The sequence below is a fragment of the Antechinus flavipes genome, chromosome 2, assembly GCF_016432865.1.
Source record: "Antechinus flavipes isolate AdamAnt ecotype Samford, QLD, Australia chromosome 2, AdamAnt_v2, whole genome shotgun sequence".
NCBI classification, from domain to species: domain Eukaryota; kingdom Metazoa; phylum Chordata; class Mammalia; order Dasyuromorphia; family Dasyuridae; genus Antechinus; species Antechinus flavipes.
This window is the reverse complement of record NC_067399.1, coordinates 593,220,568-593,241,145: the sequence shown is the minus strand read 5'-3', so window position 1 is coordinate 593,241,145 and position 20,578 is coordinate 593,220,568. Positions and strand designations below refer to the sequence as shown.

Here is a 20,578-nt window from a genome sequence, read left to right as displayed (position 1 = left end):
CCTTCATAGTAGAAGAGGACCAAAATGACATCATGATGTTGGAGCTATTGCAGTATGTCCAGCTGTGGCTAATTAAACCAATAAAAGCTTGGAAGGCTTTGTCACAAGTTGGGCTCATGAACGTTTAGAATGGAGATGTCTCTGAATTTGCACATTTCATTTCTTTTGAGCTACTACAATTCTTTTTTTGCTCATAGGGCATAGCCCCTTCTTTGATGCAGGTATATAATTCTGGCCAGTCCTGTTCCAGTAAACAAAGTATAAGTAAGTCAGACAACTGAACACAATGGTCATACCTCATATCATGGTCTTCATTCTGATGTAATAGGACTCTGTGTTCCTCTGATTTTTGTAGAGTGGGGGCCACCTGGCCTTGGAAAAATTCCTAAAATGATCCCTACCCTCCTACCTGGTTCCTAAGTGTAACTCCTACCTCCAATTGATCTGGAAATCATTTTGGCCTGGGAAACAATCGTCACCCTTATTGATTTGGAAATTAATCCTTCAAATTGATCCCTAGCACCGAGTCATAGAAAGCTAAATAAAATCAAAACTGTGTACCACAATCTTTGCTATCTTTCTAAGCAGGAAGGAGCCAGAGAAAGAGCTTCTCAGTGAAAATAAACCCATTTTTGTTAAGCCTCACTTGGAGACTAGGACTGCGAATTCTTTCTTTTGCACAACCTGCGATATCAGCTTGGGGGCTGTTAGGGTATCTCACCCCTCAACAATTTTACACATTTTTGTTTTCATCTCTCTACTGAACTATTCCTGTAGTTTTTGAGAGATTGCTGTGTTCCTCAAGCCTTAAAGCAGAGAGGAATAGGAGTGTGGGGAATGGTTCAGTCTGTGCGTCTAACCAAGGTAACTAAGGACATGTCCTAAGTGGCCCATCAATGCATCCAATATGTTAAGTGTCCTTCAAATGAGGGAATAGGAAGGCAGATGGAAGCCCTCAGAAGCCCAGAACTTGGAACATGCTATTGGCTCAGGATCTGGGCCAGACGCCTCTCATTGCCTCATACATAGTATTAATGTTAGATAAGTACAAGTTCATCTCTATTCCTTGGCGAGATCAAATTTTACTGATTCTCTTATTCAGCAAACATTTTTTGAACACCTGCTATGTCCACTTCATTGTGATACATACAAAAATGAATGCCACAGTCCCTGTTCTTAAAGAATCTAAAATCATGTATAAATAATTATAAGTGAAAAGGTGTATATATAAAAGGTGGGTTTGTATGTGTATGTGGATGTGGATGTGTGTGTGTGTGTGTGTGTGTGTGTGATAAATATATGTAAAAGATGTATGAAGACAATGCTCTAGGAATTCAGGAGTAAAATGTTCACACTCTCCCAGGATGAGGGCAGTTCTTAAAAAGTAGGTAGAGGGAGTAGAGGGGAAGGGAAGGCATCAGCTTAGAAATGATCTGACCAAAGACACAAAAGTAGGAGATACATTCAAGAGATGAGAAGTGATATAATTGGTTACAATGAGGGACATGAATTCAATGACTTTCAACACACTTTTACTAAGTGCCTATCATTCAACTTGAGTCAGTCTGATAGAGTGCATGGAAGACCAAACTTGCAATCAATGAGCTCTATTTCAAGTACTTTCTCCTCCACATAGTAATTGTGCAGCCACGGCTCATCCTCCCAGTGTCCAAAGCTGCTTTCAGCCTAGCTTTATAAGCAGTCCATAATGTGGAAGCAGTGTTGACATTATGAATTTATTACATTAATACAATCACAGGTTCAGGCTCCCCAAAATGTACAAGGTGCTGTTTGTTACCCAAAAAATAGACACACACACACACACACACACACACACACACACACACACACACAAAGTCCCCGCCCTCAAGCAGATTATATGTAATTGGAGAAATACAGCACATAACACAACTGTGTGGGACGGATGCTAGACTCCCTTCTCCTAATTAACTGATCAGAGACATCTTCAGGTACAAAGAGAAAGCATTTATTTAGTCCCTGCAGGGAGAGGCCCAGGCACACCTGGGAAGCATCCCAGCTCCCACCATGTGCTTGTGGGCCTGACAAGTGAAAAGCTTGCAAGGTGTTCAATAGCAAAAGACCTGAGCATTTTCATTGGATAGACTAAAAGAAAGTAATCATCCTTGACCAATGGTGACCAATGTTGACTGCTTCTGCCACTTCCTGTAGCTGACCTAAGGTCTTAACCTTTTAGAGACCACTAGGCCCAGAGATCTGTGACTTCCTGCACCTGAGGCCCAAGGCCTGATCTTCTGGCTCTGGGAATAGGAATCATGTGACTTAGGCCTAAGGTCTGACCTGCTCCATCTCATAGACTCCACCCAGTCCCATTCACCACTGTCAAGGACAGTTGCCCAAATTGATTACTCAGAGACATCTTCAGATACAAAAAGGAAGCATTTGTTCAGTCTTTGTAAGGAGAGGTACAAGCACACCAGCTGAGCAGACAGAGAGCCTCTCAGCTCCAACCCCCAACACGATGTGTGGCCCAGGGCCAGAAACAGGGACTGAATTATATATTGTCATTTTTAGACTTTATTTGTGTGGAAAGTGTTTTGTTATTGTGTTCATATAGTCCTGACTTTGCCTTGGCAGGTCGACTCCCAAATATTTTAGGAAGTGAATTATATAGCAAAAGACTTGGGTTCATTGAATGGACTAAAAAGGAAATAACCATTGACCAGTGGTCAGCAATGCTGTCTACTTCCCGTGGGTCATAACTTCTTGAAGCTTGTCTGACCTTTTCTGCCCTACTGCTCTCTGAGACTAAGGATCACGTGAGTTCCTGACACTTAGGCCTAAGGTCTGACCCACTGCATCTCATAGACTTTTTGAGAAATCTTCACCTGGTCCCATTCAGTAATGTCCACAAAAATAATCAGAGACTCTCACGGTAAGAAAATGCAAAAAGGGGTTTATTACAATCTTGCGAGAAAAGGCATCTTCCATCTGACAAGGTGTTTGTTAGCATAACATAGTGCAAAGCATAACACCCGGAACACAGAAGCCCCCATGCCCCAGCTTGGTCTTTAATCCCTGGGGAGTTCAGTCTTACATTCTGACCCAGAAATAAAAGAATACAAGTAATAAACTCTTAAGAGAATTCAAAGCCATCATCACCTTTAAAAGAAGTACTTAAATACTAATTAAGAGGTAGTAGGAAAACTGGAGGGGACAAACCTGCAACTTTTTAGCTATAGCCCTATTTGTTATTCTAAAGTGTTAAGTCACAATTAAAGTATACTTTAAGGCTATATTCCCTTGAGATGCTCTTCACTCAGTTAATTCTAAATCATACAACACTATCAACTGGAGAAATGAGGAAAAGCTTCACATAGCTGATCCTTGAAAGAAAACAAGGTTAAAGAAGTTAGGAGTGTGTTCCATTCCTAAGAATAAACTTGTGTGAAGAATTCAGAGAGGCAGGAGAGGATTGTTAGTTTGGGGACCAGTTAGTGATCAGTTTGACTAGAATATAGAGTTGAGGTGAAGGGAAGAGAAGATAGAGTGAAATAACTGTAGAAAAGGTAGTCTGGAGACATGTTGTAGAGGGCCTTAAGTTCCAGACTAAAAAAATTATATTTTATTCTGGGGATAATGGGGAACTACTGAAATTTTTTGAGCATGGTCAATCCTACACCTTAAGATTATTTTGGAAACTGTGTAGAGAATAGGGGAAGAGAATGAAGGCAGGAAAATCAATTAAGCTGCTAGTGTAGGTACAGGATAATGAGGATCTGAACTAAGGTTATTTCCATGTGACTAGGGAGAAAGGAAAATCAGAGATATTATGGAATTAGAATTGATAAGCCTTGGCAATTATTATATTTGGAAACATGGAGGAGGGAAGAATTGAGGCTTACCATAAGATTATGAACTCAAATAATTAGAAGAATGGTTGTATCCTCACCAGAAATAAGGAAGTGTGGTAGATGGACTGGTTTAGGAGGATGCAGTAATAAGTTTGTAAGAAACAAAATATCTTACCCACAACTCCACTGATTCTCTGAATGCAGGAAAGATTTATTTTACATTCTTGCAAGAATGGGTGCCTAGATGAATAGACACACTTTTGCAACTTCAAAGGCAGCATTTTATTTCCTATTTCAAAGCACAGGTCCTTCCTTTGATTCCCTACTAATTGGATGTTACAGAAGTTACACGAATCTTCATTCCTCATTACATAGCTTCCATTCTATAAGGGGGAAGGAGGAACAGAGCAGAGCAAAAGATTCATTTCAAATCTCAAACTATCACACTAATTACAAAAGTCAGTCCCTGCCCCCTAGGAACTTATATTCTTTTGGGGGAAGATGAACTCCACTTGGTTATTCCTTAGTGTCTTTGGGGGTTTCAATGTTCTAATTTGTTTCATTTCTCCAATTTAATTTTCATTGCTGTGGAAACAAATGTCCATCATTTCTCACAACTTCTGTTTTCAACATAGTTTGCATAGCTTACAGGATATCTAGGGGGAAAACAAGTACCCATGGGCTGATGCGTGACTGGAACTCATTGTGGTATGGTAGGAAAAGCACTGTTTCTAGTCAGAAAGCCTAGGCCAAAATCCTACAGTTGATGTTGTAATGCCAGAGAAATTGAGGCAAGACAGAGATTGGTCTTTAACCATTTTAACATGGAGAGTTTATATTAGCAGAAGCCAATTGGCTGCATGGGACTCTTGTCTTGAAGCATTCAGCATTGATCAACTAATTCAGGAGACTTATAGCTAGGGGAAACAAAGACAGATAAGTGTGGGGGTGAGAGGGATGAGGATACTGGGTGGAGGACAAGCCATAATTCCAGGAAAGTACCATAATATAGTCCTGACAGGATGGGATCAAGATGAGAAGGTAAGAGGGCAGGAGACACTGAGGCGAGGGGCAATTCTCAAAGGAGGGAGAATTATCCCAGCAAGCATTTGAGATAAGGTACCTAGATTTTTATGACTCAAATGATATTTCAGGACCTCTTTTTTAACTTAATTTGCCCATTCCTAAGGAACAAAGGAGTGGCAGTAGAATAATTTTATTCAAGGCATTATAACTCAGAGACACTGAGGCATTACTACCTATTTGACCTTTATGAGACAGTTGGACTAAATGGCCAACTCTAGGTCTATTATACTATAATACAGATTGTTGGAGTCCTGTGCAGAAAAATTATCCGAACCCTTGAGATCTGATAGAACGTGTAAAGAGAAAGGAGAAGAAGGCCTACTATGGAGTCTTGGGGACCAATACTCACAGTAACAGGGTAGGATCAATTACTAGTGATAATCCAGGAATGGTGACAAAAGGAACAGACAGGCAAACATGAAGGAAAACAGAAAGCATTGTTTTGAAAGCCAGAGGAGGAGAAAGCACATATCCTAAAGGAGGAAGTATTCAAATCTAGAAAAATTTGTAGAGGTCAAAAGTAATTAAGCCAAAGAAAAACCCATGGATTTAGTAATTTAACAGTCAGTAGCAATCTTGGCAAGAACAGTTTCAGTCAAATGGCAGAAGTAATAGCTAAATTCTAAGGGATTAAGGAGCAAGTAGGTAGTGAGAAAGTTTGAAAACATGAGTAGTGATTAGGTTTAGGAGACTTTGGCCGTGAAAAGGAAGAGAGAGAGGGATAGAATGTTATGTTGACATAAAAATTATATAAAGAGAAAATATAGAAAACAGATAAAGGGGAGTCTTGGAGAACAGTTACTTTTCAAAGCTGGTCTTATAAACAATTAGAAGAAACATAGAGGGAACTAGGAGAGAGCCATCTCACAGAAGCCATGGGATGAGACTGCAGCAAGTCATCAAGGTCGACAGTGATTCAGATATTAAGGAGAATGGGGACCCATTTCTAATTGAGACTCCTATCAGGAGGTCAGATTACCCTCTTTTCCTCTCCAAACCCTCAGTGCTTGATAGAGCATTTTGGTTTTGCTCATATCACTTAGGAGCAGTTTTCTGCTTCTATTCTGAAGGGAAGGAATTTGAGAAAAATAGAGTAACCTGGAAAGCATTGAAATCTGAAGACCTGGATTTGAATCCAAACTTTGATATTTAATAGATGGATGGCCAAGAGCAAGCCACATAACCTATGTGTGCCTCAGTTTTACCATATGGTAGAATTGGGTTAGCCAGATAGATGGTTCAGTGGATAAAGTGCTAGGGCCTGGTGTCAGGAAAACTCATCTTCCTGAGTTCTAATCTAGCCTGACAACTTATTAGCTGTATATAGACTCTGGGCAAGTCAAGTAACAGTGTTTGTCTCAGTTTCCTTATCTGCAGAATATGGCAAACCACTCCAGCATCTTTGCCCAGAAACTCCAAATAGGGTCACAAGAGTCAGACATGATTGAAAAACTACTGAAAAACAACAACAAAAGGCAAATAATACTTTTAGTACCTACAAGATTGTTGTGAAGCCCACATAAGAAAGCACTTTGCTTAAGACTAAATTGCACTATTTTGGGGGGACACTATATAAAGTGGGGGAGGAGTGATAGTAAGAGTAAGAGAAGATACAGGAAAATAAATTGGAGGCTTTCCAGTGCCAATGAGGGGTAAACAAAGAATGTAGCAGCTTCTCTGAATGGATTGGCTCTGTTGTTATAACCTGATTGTGGCTCTTCTGCCCCAAAAAAGCCTTAGTCCTTGCCAGATGGAAACTCCATTGCTTGCTTTGCCTCTGGGGGAGCAGCTGTTCACAGGTTAAGAAAAAATGAGGGGAATTTCCTGAATTGGAACCTCACTCAAACTGTGTAGTGTCAACTCAGACTAAGGAATTTGTGTGTTTAAAATAGTGAGGCAAATGTATTTGTTTCAATATTTCACATGAACAAGTTTTAAAGTTCATTAGGTCACCATGAGCACCTTCCAGAGGACTTGATTTCCTTGACTAAAGATAGCTCTCATCCTTTACAGTAGGGATTCTTAACTGGGGGTCTTTGTATTTAGTTGTTGTCATCTTATGAAATAGATTTTGTTGAATTTATTTCAAATATAATTGGTTTCCCCTGTAATTCTATGCATGTTTTTTTTTTTGTTTTTTTGTTTTTTGCATTTAGAAATTTTATTTTGAGAAAAGGTCAAATAAACTTCACCAGGCTTCCAAAGGGGTCTTTGACACACAAGAATGTTAAGATCCCTTGCCTAAGGGGAGCCTTACTGTGGAGTTTACTACCCAGGTACCTTTCCCTGTCAGCCACTGCAGCAAGAAGGGTTCTGGTGCAGAGGTTTGAGAGAATATTAGTCAATGGAATTGATAGGGCAAAACCCAGCTTAATGGGGAGGAGAGTTTTCAGATGGAAGACAGTTGTCCAGTGGATGAATTCCAGGCCCTGGAGAGATTTTCCAGAAAACCTATCCAGCTTCATAGTTTAAGCCAGCTCCACTTTCCATGGAATTATTTTTCTGAGAGACCATGTTCTCCAACTTCTTCAAATGATCACCTTTGCGCTGTCCAAGGTTCACTCTCCCGGAGGGAACTGCTAAATCAGTGAGTGAATCATAAGATAGGCCTTAAAGCCAGGATGAGCTGAGAGCCCAGTGACCCACACATACATCATATTTCTCTTTTTTCATCTCTGTAACACATCCCAACCTTCTCCTAGCCGGCATAGTTTTTAGCATGAAACACTGAGGGAATCTGGCTTGGGCAAAAAGTTGAACAGCTGTGTAGGCTTGGAGCATCTGGATATGGAAAAACAGGGTAGCTGTCCCTGATGGGAAAATGTAGTGGATGAAAGAATATAGCCCTAACTCAGCTAATTCTAGGTGTGGAGTGAACCTTTCTTCTCTCATAGCAGATAAATTTTTAATTGATTTTTGATTGATTCTAGCATGCTTTCAGTCAATAAACATTTATTAAACATCAGTTATGTGCCAAGTACAGTGCTAAATGCTGGGAAAACAAATAAGAAAGAGAAAGATAATCCTTTCATTCAAGGAGCTTACAATCTAATGGGGGGGGGGGGAACAACTCACAAATCAAGTTAGAAAAGAGAAGAAGGGGAAAGTAGAGAAGAAGATATCCAGTATAGAGACATGGTAGAGACTTAGCATACCAAGATTTCACTGGTTCCTCTTTAGGAAAATTCTTGCCAGGATCAGCCCTAGCTAAATGAGAAAGATATAATTCCCAAACTACCATCTTGTTCAGAAGTTATTAGTAGACACAGACTAAATTCTCATTGGGAACCAAGAAACAAAAAGTTGAGAGAAGATAGAAGTTAGACCTGCGACTTTGTAGAGGGATGGCCATTGATGAGAATGTAACCAAATAGTGGCACATCCTTTTGCTGCAGTAGGCTAATTTGAGACCCTTTGAATTTTTCTTGTTTTAACTCATGGCCTGAACCAAGGCCCTATCTCCAGTCTATTGGGTTGGCAGCTTCTTCCATTTCCTTTGAAAATAAATAGTGTTTATTCTCTTAAGTACTTTAAAGTAGTTTCACTGCAAAACATTCTAGGAAAAATTTTTTAATCATTTTATTTTCCCAATTACATGTAAAAACAATTGTCAACCTTCATTTTTTTTTTAAATTTTAAGTTCCTATTCTCCCCCTCTCCCTGATATGGTAAGCATTTTGGTATGTTGTATGTGTGCATTTGTGCAAAACATATTTCTAGCCTAGTCATGTTATGAAGGAAAACACAGACCAAAAGCAAAAAATTATGGTGAAAAATAGTTCATTTCAATCTGCATTCAGACTCCATCAGTTCTTTCTCTGGAGGTAGAGAGTATTTTTCAACATGAGCCCTTTGGAATTGTCTTGAATCATTGTGTGTTGCTAAGTCATTCATAATTGATCATTATGCAATATTGATGTTACTATGTAACATGTCTGCTGATTCTACTTACTTCGCTTTGCATCAGTTGAAGGAAGTCTTTCCAAGAGAAATTTGTCATGGGAAATATATAAAGGGTAACAGTTTCACAAATTGCAAAAGGGCCTTAAAATTGACTCCTACTCCACTTACATGATGCCTGTCTACATGGTTTAGCTTGTTTATACCTTAAGTTGTACCTTTATCTAACAGTTCTCTTTCCCTTGCCTTGGATTTGACTGGTCAGACTGTAGCAACACAGCCCTCCATTTCATTTCTCCATCTTAACAAAAGATACAGATATAATATAAAATAACAATATAATAATAAAAGATGCAGATATAACACCACAAATTCCTGCTGCAAGCTTAGTGAATCATCTGTGTGATGTCAAAAAGTTAAGACAATCATCTGATTCTTTATTCACAAATAGAAGCCTTACATCACTTGTGAGAGAGATGGTGGTCCTATCATATTCTCTCCTGGCCAGACCACTTCTAGAATATTGTGCCTAGTGCGGGTCGTCACATTTTAGAGAAAATGTTGACAACTAGAAAGCCATTGTATACAATAACAGCAATATTATAACAATGAATATCTGTGAAAGACTAAATTATTCTGATCATCACGATGGTTCTTGCAAGACAATTCCAAAAGACCCAAGTTGAAAATGCAATCATACTGAGAAAGAATTGGTGAATTCTGAATGCAAATTGAAGACTTTTTTTTACTTCATTCTTCTTGGCAGGGGGATGGGGTGGTATATTTTTTGCATCATGGCTAATATGGAAATATGTTTTGCATGATTAAATATTGCTTATCTTCTCAAGAGATGGGGGAGAGGCAGAAAGGAGGGAAAGAATTTGTAACTCAAAATTTTTTAAAACAGATGTTAAAATCTTTTTAATGTAATTGGAAAATATTTAAGGAAATAAATTTTTAACAATAATAAAGAATATTGACTATCACGGATGTATTCAGAGTCAATGTAGACCATGGCAAGGGAACTTAGTCATGCCTTAAAGGCATATATGTATATTACAAAGAACTAGCTATTCTAAGTGGATATGTTTAGCCTGAAAAAGAGAAGATTAGTGAAAGAAGAAAGGAATAAACCTTTATATAAAGCCTACTACATACTGGGGACTATCCTATGCACTTTACAAATATATTCTCATTTAATCCTCACGACAAGGGAAGTGCTGTTATTGTCCCCATTTTACAATTGAGAAAACTGAGGTAAATCAAAGTTAAATATCACACAACTAATAAATGTCTGAAATCAATTTTGAACTCAAGTCTTCATGACTCGAATCCCAGCATCCTACCCACTGTTAGGGAAAGAAGGGATTGTTTTTCAATATTTGAAAGACTGATGTGCAGAAGAGAAATTATGTCTGTGAGATCCTGGGTAAATCACTTTAACTTCTCCTGATCTTCTCTCTGGAGCTGTATATAGATAGATAGAAAGATAGATAGATTTTCTTTCTCTTTCTCTTTATAAATAGAGAGATGATAGGCTGATTTTGGATCTATATACATATAGATTTTTCTTAGAAGAATATGTATGTGTATACACACACACACACACACACACACATTTTAAAACTGTCAGTATGCAATCTGCAGGGGTGCATATGTACCTTCATACATAAGTGGCCCTGTTTCTAGTTGAGTTGGAGACCACTGAAGTAGATGACTTCTGAGATTTCTCCCAACTCTGTTTCTATGATCTTTGTGATGTTGGGACCTAGAGAAGTTTTTTTTTTCTCCTCTAGCTCCCCAGCTTAGGAATTCTGAGTCATTGATCATGGCCTTGGAGAGTCCCTTTCTGTTCTCTTTCCATGCTTCTAGCAAGGAAAAAAAAAAACAAAAAACAAAACTCTTCCCTCTCAGAATTCCAAAGCTCATCCTCCTGCCCTTCAAACTTCATATTTTAGCCTTGTGCCACCTCCCTCATCCTTCCTGTGGGGAGAGGTGGGTGGGTCTCTATATTCTCATCGGCAGCAGCTGCCCCCATTTCATTTCAATTTATTGCTCTATTCTGGTTACTCTGCTTGAAACAAATGCTTTGAATTCACACTCCCAATTATTTATGACCCTCACAGGAATGAGCAAAAACGTTCCCCTAGAACAGACAAGAGTAGGGGTCTGGTGGGATTGTGTGAATGTGGTCCCTGACTCCAAAGCAGCCAGCTGCTCTGACTGCCTTGGGAGAAACAGATGTTCTCAAGCTGATTGACATCAGATTTCTTTGCTTTACACTCTTTGTCTTCTCCTATACTCAGAAAATGAAAAGATAAAAGGCTAGTCCTAAATGAATTAACTTAATTGAGAGATTTTTCACACAACTTGTCTATTGATACATCTGAAAAATTTGGCCATGACCTACTCACTGACCCTTCCTCCTCATCCCAATCCAAAAACAAAGTCTCCCAATACTGACTTCTTGAACTTCCTGTGCTCTAATACGCATTGTGGTTGTTGAAAAAGTAAGGAATTAGTGCTCCGTCACTACTGGGTCAGAGCTTTTAGAGTGTGTTTATTACTCTTGGGAAAAAAATTTATTCAAATCGGAGCCTAAGCTTTCTTATACAGGAAAACAGGTCTTTTTCACACTAAGATAATGAGAATCCTCATCTGAATGTAAATTTTGGATGTCTTGGAATTTCCTTCCTTCCAGATCTGGCTTCATCTGAAAGAATTTAAGAATCCAGGACCACCTCAGGCTACCATAAAATGAATGGACCAATCCCATTGCTTACATGAATTTTGCCCAGGCTGATACCTATACCTATAAATGTTCTCCTTTCTCAACTTGACCTCTTCTAATCCCAAGTTTCATTGAATGATCAGCTCAAGGATCATCTCCTAAAAAAGATGCCTTACCTGATTTTTTTAGTTATCAGTGTTAATATTCTCTCCCAATCAACAAAATTATTTTTGTGAAGAAAGCAGGTTCAGAGAGTTCATTTGAGTCAATCTATAGAGAAAACAAGAGCTCTGTTACCCTTTTACCACACAATTTCCGTATAAGTGCATCTTACTACCATTTGGATATGTTTGAATCTGTTCTTCCCAGGGAACCAGTGTGGGCAAAAGCATAGTGCATCACCTGTTTGTTTCTCTAACAATTGCCTCTACATGTCCACTTAATAAACCCCCTTTTCTAAAAGCTTATTAAATCTGACAATTAGTGGGAAGCTCACCTATAAGGACTCATGAGCAAGAGTACTATAAACTCCTAGTGACTCTTGGGATTGCCCTAGGAACACTGAGAGGAGTCAGAATAATCTTCATGTAATGGGAGCTGGTGAAGGAACCATAGAGGGAATTTTACACATATTTTGTATTTATTTTTCTGTGTTCATATTATTCTCACCTAATATAATGTAAGTTTTTTGAGGGCAAAAATGTTTTGATTTTTATCTTTGTATCCCTAATACATAGTACAGTATTTAAAACATAAAAAGAACTGAATGTTTATTGAATTGAATTATCCTATTGTGAGCCCTTTATGGACTCCTCTCTTCCCCCCCCAAAAAAAAAAATTTGGCCACATTCTTGGGGAAATTCCTGGGCTATTAGTTCAATACATCATCCTTCCCTTCAATATTATGTATTTTCTGTGATCAAAGAAGGGATAAATTAAGCAAAATCAAACCATCTCTTAAGACAAAGTTTTGGATACATCATTATAGTTGCCATGGTTTTGATGTTACCAAGCTTTGAAATCAGGCATTAAGTGCCCATTATATTCAAGACCCTCTGATAGGAACTGTGAAGGATACAAAGATGTACAAGACATGGTCCTTAACCTTGCAAAAGAATTAGATTCTTAGAGATCTACTGACCAGTGGAGATAGCCCCCTATTTTTTGACCCCTCTCTGTTTTGCTTCCTTAGTTTGGCAGGTTTGTGAATAACTTATCCAGTCTGAAAGATAGTCTTTTTTCCCTACCGTGGGTTATTGCCAAGGGGTCAATTCATATGTTCGTGTGTGTGTGTGTGTGTGTGTGTGTGTGTGTGTGTGTGTGTGTGTTTGTATTTGCACTTGAATTTCTAAGGAAGGTCTTAGAAATCATGCTGGGACTTTTCTCAGGTTCTGGGATCTTTTCAAAGACTTACTTTAGTGACACTTCCTTGATTTGTACCCCTATCAACTTAAAAGATGTCTGGTTTGTTTCCTAAAGTTGGCTTTCAGCTTGGCTTGACTTACAATGCTGTTTTTATTGTGATGAACTTAAAGTCCCTGTTAGAAAGAGGAAGAGCTTCTTATATGTCCCTGCTCATAAGGAGATAATCAGATGCCTTTTAGCATCTACCCATCATTCCTCCCTCATTCTACCTTTTTCCCAGAAAGTTGTACCAACAATTTGGCCTACAAGCACTTTGGACTTCATCAGACTTCTGGGTAATCATGGATGGATCTGTAGTAGGATTTGCCTAGGAAAGATAATCTGTATAACATGAGATAAAGGTCTGACTCAGAATCCTCCACTCCAATTGAGTATAATTCTCCAGTAAAATGTCCCTATGAGTTAACAGTCTTTAGGGCATCACTACAGAGACATAATTATTATGTAGTTAGAATAGATATCAAGATATTATAGTTTTACAAAGCTATGGTTATGTATGTTATCTACATCTTCGAGATAAAGCCCTAGTGAATACTTTATGATAATAATAAATTTTTTATACTACTTTAAGTTTTACAAAGCCTTTCCCACACAAATCCTTTTTAGGTAGATAAATACACTGCTATTATTCCATTTTACAGATGAGGAAGCCAAGACTCAAAGGCTTAATTGTAGACCTTTGCTAATAAGTGGCAGAGTTGAGATTTGAACCTGGATCTTCTAATTCCAGTATCAATGTCCTTTAATATACCATTGTCACACACAGACTTTTTTTGTTTGTTTTGTTTTGTTTATAAGCATTTTCCAGTAATGTTGAGGAAGGGTCTAGTTCCCTAGGGGCTTCCTCTTTTCCATTCTTTCCTTATATACCTTTGCTATTTGCTTGTAAATCTCTTTTTCCTAAAGCATGAAGAAGACTTCAGCTAGATTGAAGAAATGGTTGGTTTCAAAGTCCATAACCATCTTTTGTATGTTGAAAATCTAAAACATACAGTATTTAAAAGCCTTCAGATATAATAGAACAACATTCTGGATCTCTTTAATGTGGGACTCAACAAAATGTTTCTGTTGCTCATCCTTCATTCTCAAGACCAATGACAACTAACAAATATTACCTCAATATTTTCCATGGAATTTTAAATTTAAAAAATCATTGCAAAGGTATGTTTATAGATAGTCTAAAATGTTAAAACATTTATAGTCTGATAAGTATTTGTGAAGATGCTAGGCACAATCAATTGATTGCTATTAATTAGTTGATCTTTCTTTCCTAATATATCTTACAACATTCCAGTAAGGTAATAATAACTAGCATTTTTATAGGACTGGAGGTCTTGGGTTAAAATCCTAGTTCTCAGTGACTATGGGGTTTGCCACTTAATCTCTGAAAGCCTTAGTTTCTTCATCTGAAATGGGGGAGAGACAGACCTTATATACTTTTTAAGGTTTCCTGTTTTAAATACTAGATTTTTTTTCCCACATTGCTTTTCAATTCCATATTCACAATCTCATAATCTAACTGTTTCCATATCTGATTGAAATTTAACTGATTCCAAGACCATATAACATTTTTCTCTTAGAAATTTTTATCCAGAAACTCTTTCCATTCTTCCACTGAAAGAGTTAATTCTGAGTTCTTTCTCCTGTATATTTATTTAAAAAAAAAAAAAAAAAAGAAAGAAAAGAAAGAAAGAAAAATGTTTGTTTTATTTGTTCATTCCACAGATTCCAGAAAGGAAACAGCTCCCAGTCCCAAAGATCGAGTCTCCAGAGGGATATTATGAAGAGGCAGAACCATATGATACTTCCTTAAATGGTACATCCCAGCAGCTTCACCATTAAGGGTGATTTAAGTACTTTTTGCACATGAGAAGACTAGTGCTTCCGACAACCCAGTAGCTGTAGACATTCTTGCTTCATAGCTTGAAGACAAGAGAAATCTTATTGGGATTTTAAAAGGTGGTTCCCTATCAGGATTTCACATCAAGTGTGACTTAAGAGTTGTCCCCCAAGAGGGCTCTCATTGGTCTAAATGGAGTGCCAAGATTAAAGCAGAACATGGCTAGGACCAGAGGATAATCTTGAATTGGTTCAGGATTAGAAGGTTTATGGGATCCGATGTTTCCTGTTATCATGTTCTGCTGAGCATTGCTGACATCAGCACATACAGGGAGAAGAAGGGTCAAGTGTCTGTGCCAAATGAGGTGAAGTCTGAAGCAGAAAAGAGAAGCTTCTTTGTAACCAGGCTCTGAAAAAGAGTTAGAGAGATTCTTAGCTGGTTTAGTGGTAAAACATAGCTTTTCTCCTGAACTTGGCCAGCTCAGAGACCATTGAGTTTTAATTATAGATCTAGAATTGAAAGAATTCTTAGAAGTCATTGAATCCAAAGCCCTCATTCTACAAATGAGGAAACCATGTCCCTTGCTCAGTGACACTCAGCGTGTCCTATGTGTCTAAGGCAGGATTTGAACTCATATCTTTCTGATTTCAAATCCAGTGGTGTTCTGCTACATTACGACTATTAGGATTGGTTGTTTAAATCACAAAGGCCCTCCTCAGATAAACATTTAAGATCTGCGGTGAATCTTGACACAAAGGGTCCACGAAGGGTATGGGAAGTGATTATTGTGGATTCTTCCTTTACCACTCCCCAAATAACCATGTCTGTTTTCCTCTTTTTCTCCATGCTTCTTTTTCTCTTCTTCTTTCTCCCTTCTTTACTCTTTTCCCTGCTTCCCCTGAGTTCTGGAGCCTCAGGGCTAAGGATATCTACCATAGTGCCACTGTAGTGCATCCTATACACTTCTGAGGTGTCCCAGCTTCAAAGAGAACAGTATGATTTGATAAAAGCTGTTCTATCTCTCTAGATGAATTTGAGGTTATAGAGGACATTTATATAGGCCAACTAATAGCCATAGTGGATCTTGTTAGAGGATGGGTCTCCTTCAGAACACTAGTGAGGTGCAAGCTCAAGTTTGTTAAAGTTTTGATAAGCCTTCTTATCATTGAGTGCATCAAAATATCATGTGGTGGCTTGGTTTAGCCAGCAAAATCCAAATCTAGGGAATATGAATACTGTGAGAAAATATTCATCCAGAGGATCCTCTTTGGTCCTGAAATTAGCACCAGCCATGATTCCATGGAATATATAAACCTGAAATAGAAACCCAGGTAGAACCTTAATTCTAAAGGGATTTTAGAAATCAATTTACTTCAACCACCTTATTTCCCTGTTGAAGAGGATGAGAAGTTGTGATTTGTACAATGTAACACACCTGAGGTAATTTCTATTAAGCTCAGAGATGAAATTTGTAGCTTTTAAGGGATTGTGAAACTTAGCACAAGGCCTTAGAAAGAATGTTAGATTTGTGGTTATTTAGAAGTCTTTGTTGTTTTAAACTTAAATTTATGTGATCCAATTTTCTGTTTTCAATAATAACTACTGTTTACTAAATTGAAAGGACAACATCTCCTGAAGGTTATTGGATAGTTGGCTAAGAATATTTGGTCATCAGTTGTATCTGAATGGAGGATGGACTAGATAATTTGTGGAGTGTATTTTTTTTTTCTTTAATTCTTTGGAGATTTAGAAGTTCTCACCTTCTTACCATCCTTTTTCCATACCCAGCACTCATTTTTACTAAATATCCCCTGGGCCAAGGATCATAGCATCCTAGATCTAGCCCTTGAAGGAACATTGGAGACCATCTAGTACAATTTGCTCATTTTACAAATGAAGAAAACTGAAGCTTAAAGAGATCATTTTACATAAGTTCCTAGATCTGGTGCTAGAAGGCCATCTAGTCTAACCCCTTTACCTGAAAGATAAGAAAACTTGGGCCTATGAAGCTTAAATGACTTTGTCTCATAGATAGAATGAGAGGCAAAATTTAAATCTGACTCTGGAGTCAGTTCTCTTTCCTCAACACCACAATGCCAAGAACTTGAAACAGAGAGAGCTAAAACAGACACTTCTTTCTCTGCTCAAAATTAGTGTAGCCAAACCTTCCATCTACAGCTGGCCCTAACCCCAAATCAAGCAATAAAGGAATTCAGTACAGGGAGATTAGGAAAAAAAGAATATCAGCTTAATCTTAGAGGCTCAAAGCTTTTTTTTTTTTTTTATTTTTTTTTTTTTATTTTTTTTTTTTATTCCTTCTCAACTTTGGTACAAAACCTGTAGTACAAATGTTGTGATATTAACAGAATAACAAATTTAGAATAAAAACCAAACTCACAGTTAATGGCAATGGAAAAGCTCTGGCCCATCCTGGATGAGGAGACATAGATTCTAATTCCACTTGTATTAATTCCTGTCTGTATAATCTTGAACAAGTAACATAATCTCTCTTCCTCCTTGCTCCTACCTTTTCTCTTTACCTATATAGGGTCCTCTCCTCTTTTCTCCTAATATCTCCTTCACTCCCTTTTTTTCCCTCTTCCCATGTTTCCTCTCTTTCTCTGTTTCATCACTAAAACAGGAGAAAATATTTGCTCCACTTTACCTGACCAGAGTTGCTCTAGAGATTAAATGAGATTAAAGTATAAAGTGACATACAAATGTAAAAGAATATTTTATCATTCTATTAGTGGCCATAATGAATGAATATTGCTAAAAAGAATGATGTCACTAGGGGGAATAGTAAAGACAGGGATATGGATCCCATGAAAAAAAACAGCCAAAGAATCAGGATGAACTAGGAAATGTGTTTTTTCATGCAACCTCTGCTTCTCTCATACCATGTTTTCACCTGCCAAGAGGTTCTAGGCTCTAGAAAGCCAGGATCCCAGTTTTGTTTTATAGGATTTGAAGAACAGTGGTCTTATTGTTAGATGTATGTCTGTGATTGATGAGCAGAACATCAGCTGCTTTTTCAGACATCAGTCTGGACTAAAGCTTCACACCAAAGCTCGGGGCTGCTTTGTTCATGTCTGATGGGTGAGATGAGACAAGGCAAATCAAGAACCCACAGGTCGGGGCACTTTAAAGCAGGCTGAATTGGTGACTCAGTGAGCAGCTGCCCCTGCATTTTAGATAGTTTTTTCCCTCCTGGCAAGTATTAGCTTGTGCCTGATTCCCAGGTAGTTGGGGAGGAGAATCGGAAGGAGGTGAGCCTCTTCATAATTAGACACTTCATCATGGGCTAGACTCATGCTTCCTGTTGTTCAACATTGTTCAGTGAATTTGGATTTATTAATTACAGTGAGAATTTGGATCATTGCAAGGACTTCTTAATAGACAACCAGAATTACAAAGAGTGGAGCTGTTAAAAAATAAAAAGTGATGAGGCTAATTCAAGGTCTCTTGGCTCTCAAGAAAGAGAATTGAGAGATGATTAGGGGAATAAGCAATCAGATTGCTTCAAAATAATGTTGAATATTCAGGTTAAAAATTGGCCTTTTGATGAATTGACCATAATTGAGATCCTTTTTATGCCTAATTAAAGATTATGTGATTGTGTCAATCATCATACTATCTTGGTCCATAGGAAAGTAATTTTATTAACTTCCTAAAAGAACGGTTTGATAAAATTATTTCTCTGTGCGTGCCTGATCACTTGCTGTATTGTGCTCAATAAGTGAGGTAAAAGATTGTTAACATACCCTCAGAATCCCCTAGACAGGAAAGTTTTCAACTGAAACCAAGCTCCATCTTTGTTGCTTAAAATTTTAATAATACTATCTGTGATTTTCTGCCTCTTTTTCTCTTCCCCCCTCTTCCCATGCCTTTTGTTTCTTTCTGAATATTGTACAGATAATTCTAATACCTTGTCCACCACTGGCATCCCCAAATGAATGCAAGTGTCTAAAGTAGTCATTTATTCCACAATCACATTGGGTCCCGGCCTTTTCTGAATCTGGAACGCCATACCCTTGTGTCCTTGCAGAGTAACTTTGAGAAATGATGTTAATCATTTAAAGAGTATTCATTATTGTCCATTTCTCTGTCCACATGCATGCTTTCTATACTGTGTCCTCACTAATAGTTATTTCTGCCCTTCTTGATTAATTTTCCTTCTGTGGACAAAGGGATATGTGCCCATCATATTCCCAAGAGTCCAGGGTGTAGTCTGGGAAAATCAGAGTTTACATTTTAGATGCCTTTGATAATGATGGGCTTAAATAACTACATAGTGAGGGATAGTTTTATATTTCATTCTTAGAGTCCTGTGGTATATTGAATTCTTCTTCTAGAAATATTATCATTGCTCTGCCTTACCATTATTACTCACAGGCCCCAGTCATTTTAGTAGTACTAACATTAGTCGTACTGAATGTTATTCAAGGTATATAAAGTACTACTTTACTGTGTCATCTAGTTTCTTTTAATATATATATATATATATATATATATACCATTAGAATAAAATCAAAGACTTCTGGAATTGCATAGCCCCTCAGAAGGTATCTAGTCCAACCTTTATCCATCTAGCCATTATTTCCCACTTCTAATTGTCTCACACTGCAGCCCATTCCATTTTCAGACAACTCTTACTATTACAAAGTTATTCTTAGTGTTAAAGGAAGGAAGACAAATGGTAGCAGGGAAGATATGAGGAAAATAATTGGGGTAGGAAGGAGAAGCAAGAAGTAATATTATAAAAAATGAACCAGTGGAAAAGAAAAGTGATAGTTTTTGGGTCAGAGTAGCTTGGAGGTTGAAAAGGTGATCATCTTTCCCATAAAACAATTTACTATTATAGTTTGGCCTGTTATTTCTTTGCATTTGCAGTTTTGAAACAGATAAAACCAAACCATGGCTGAGAAAGATGAGCCTTCAGTCTGATTGCTAGATAAATATTACTTCTGCTTGTCATATTCCCAGGTCACCCCAAAACTTTTGGTTTTTCTTTCCTTTCTTCCAAAAACAGAGCCAGTCATGTTAAGAGCTAGAATGGACCTTTAAAAATCACTTAGCTTGGGGACAGGGAAGCTTTTGAAAATGATTACTACTGAATATAATCAACAAAATTATGGGTTACGTATAAAGAGAAATATACACGTTCATTTGTGTGTGCATCTATATGTATAGGCATATGTTTGTAAATATATATACATTTAACAAATATATATAACATATATATATGTGTATACGCACATACATTATACACATATGCATTTATGTATATACATTTTTCCATTTTAGGTTGCTTTTTTTTAATTAGATTTTTTTTAATCCCTAGAAATTAATCCTTGCCACATAGTAAGTGCTTGATAAATGCTTGTTTGCTACTTAGCTCATCCAGTCACCTTGTTTTATAGAGAAAGTAATTAAAGCTCAGGGCACAATTGTCATTATTTTTGATCACTACCTTCTGGAATCTGAAACCAATAGAATTTGAAGAAGAGAAAGAAAAATAAAGTTTCTTTTCAGTCCTGGTTTCTAGGATAAGATTCTTATCTTAACATTTAAAGACAAAATAGAGCAAGGAGTCAATAGAATCCAAAAACCATCATTGGAATCCACCTCTGATCCAGGATGCTTTGCTCATTAACTTGGAGGTTGCTCCTGCTTTGAATGTTTAATGGCTTGGTTCCCTTTGTCCCTTGCCTGAGCAGAGCATGTTTGGAGACAGTCTTCTTGTTTCTTAGACAAATTGTG

The 20,578-nt window shown here is 37.6% G+C and overlaps 1 protein-coding gene across 2 annotated transcripts in view; it reads left to right on the top strand.

Moving 5' to 3' along the window:
• Window positions 1–20,578, top strand: part of AFAP1L2 (actin filament associated protein 1 like 2) — a 130,288-nt gene that overhangs the window by 82,090 nt on the left and 27,620 nt on the right. For both annotated transcript variants that reach the window (XM_051981477.1, XM_051981476.1), the window contains exon 5: window positions 14,701–14,791. In XM_051981477.1, coding sequence (XP_051837437.1) covers window positions 14,701–14,791 — 91 coding nt within the window. The remainder of the gene's footprint in view (window positions 1–14,700; window positions 14,792–20,578) is intronic.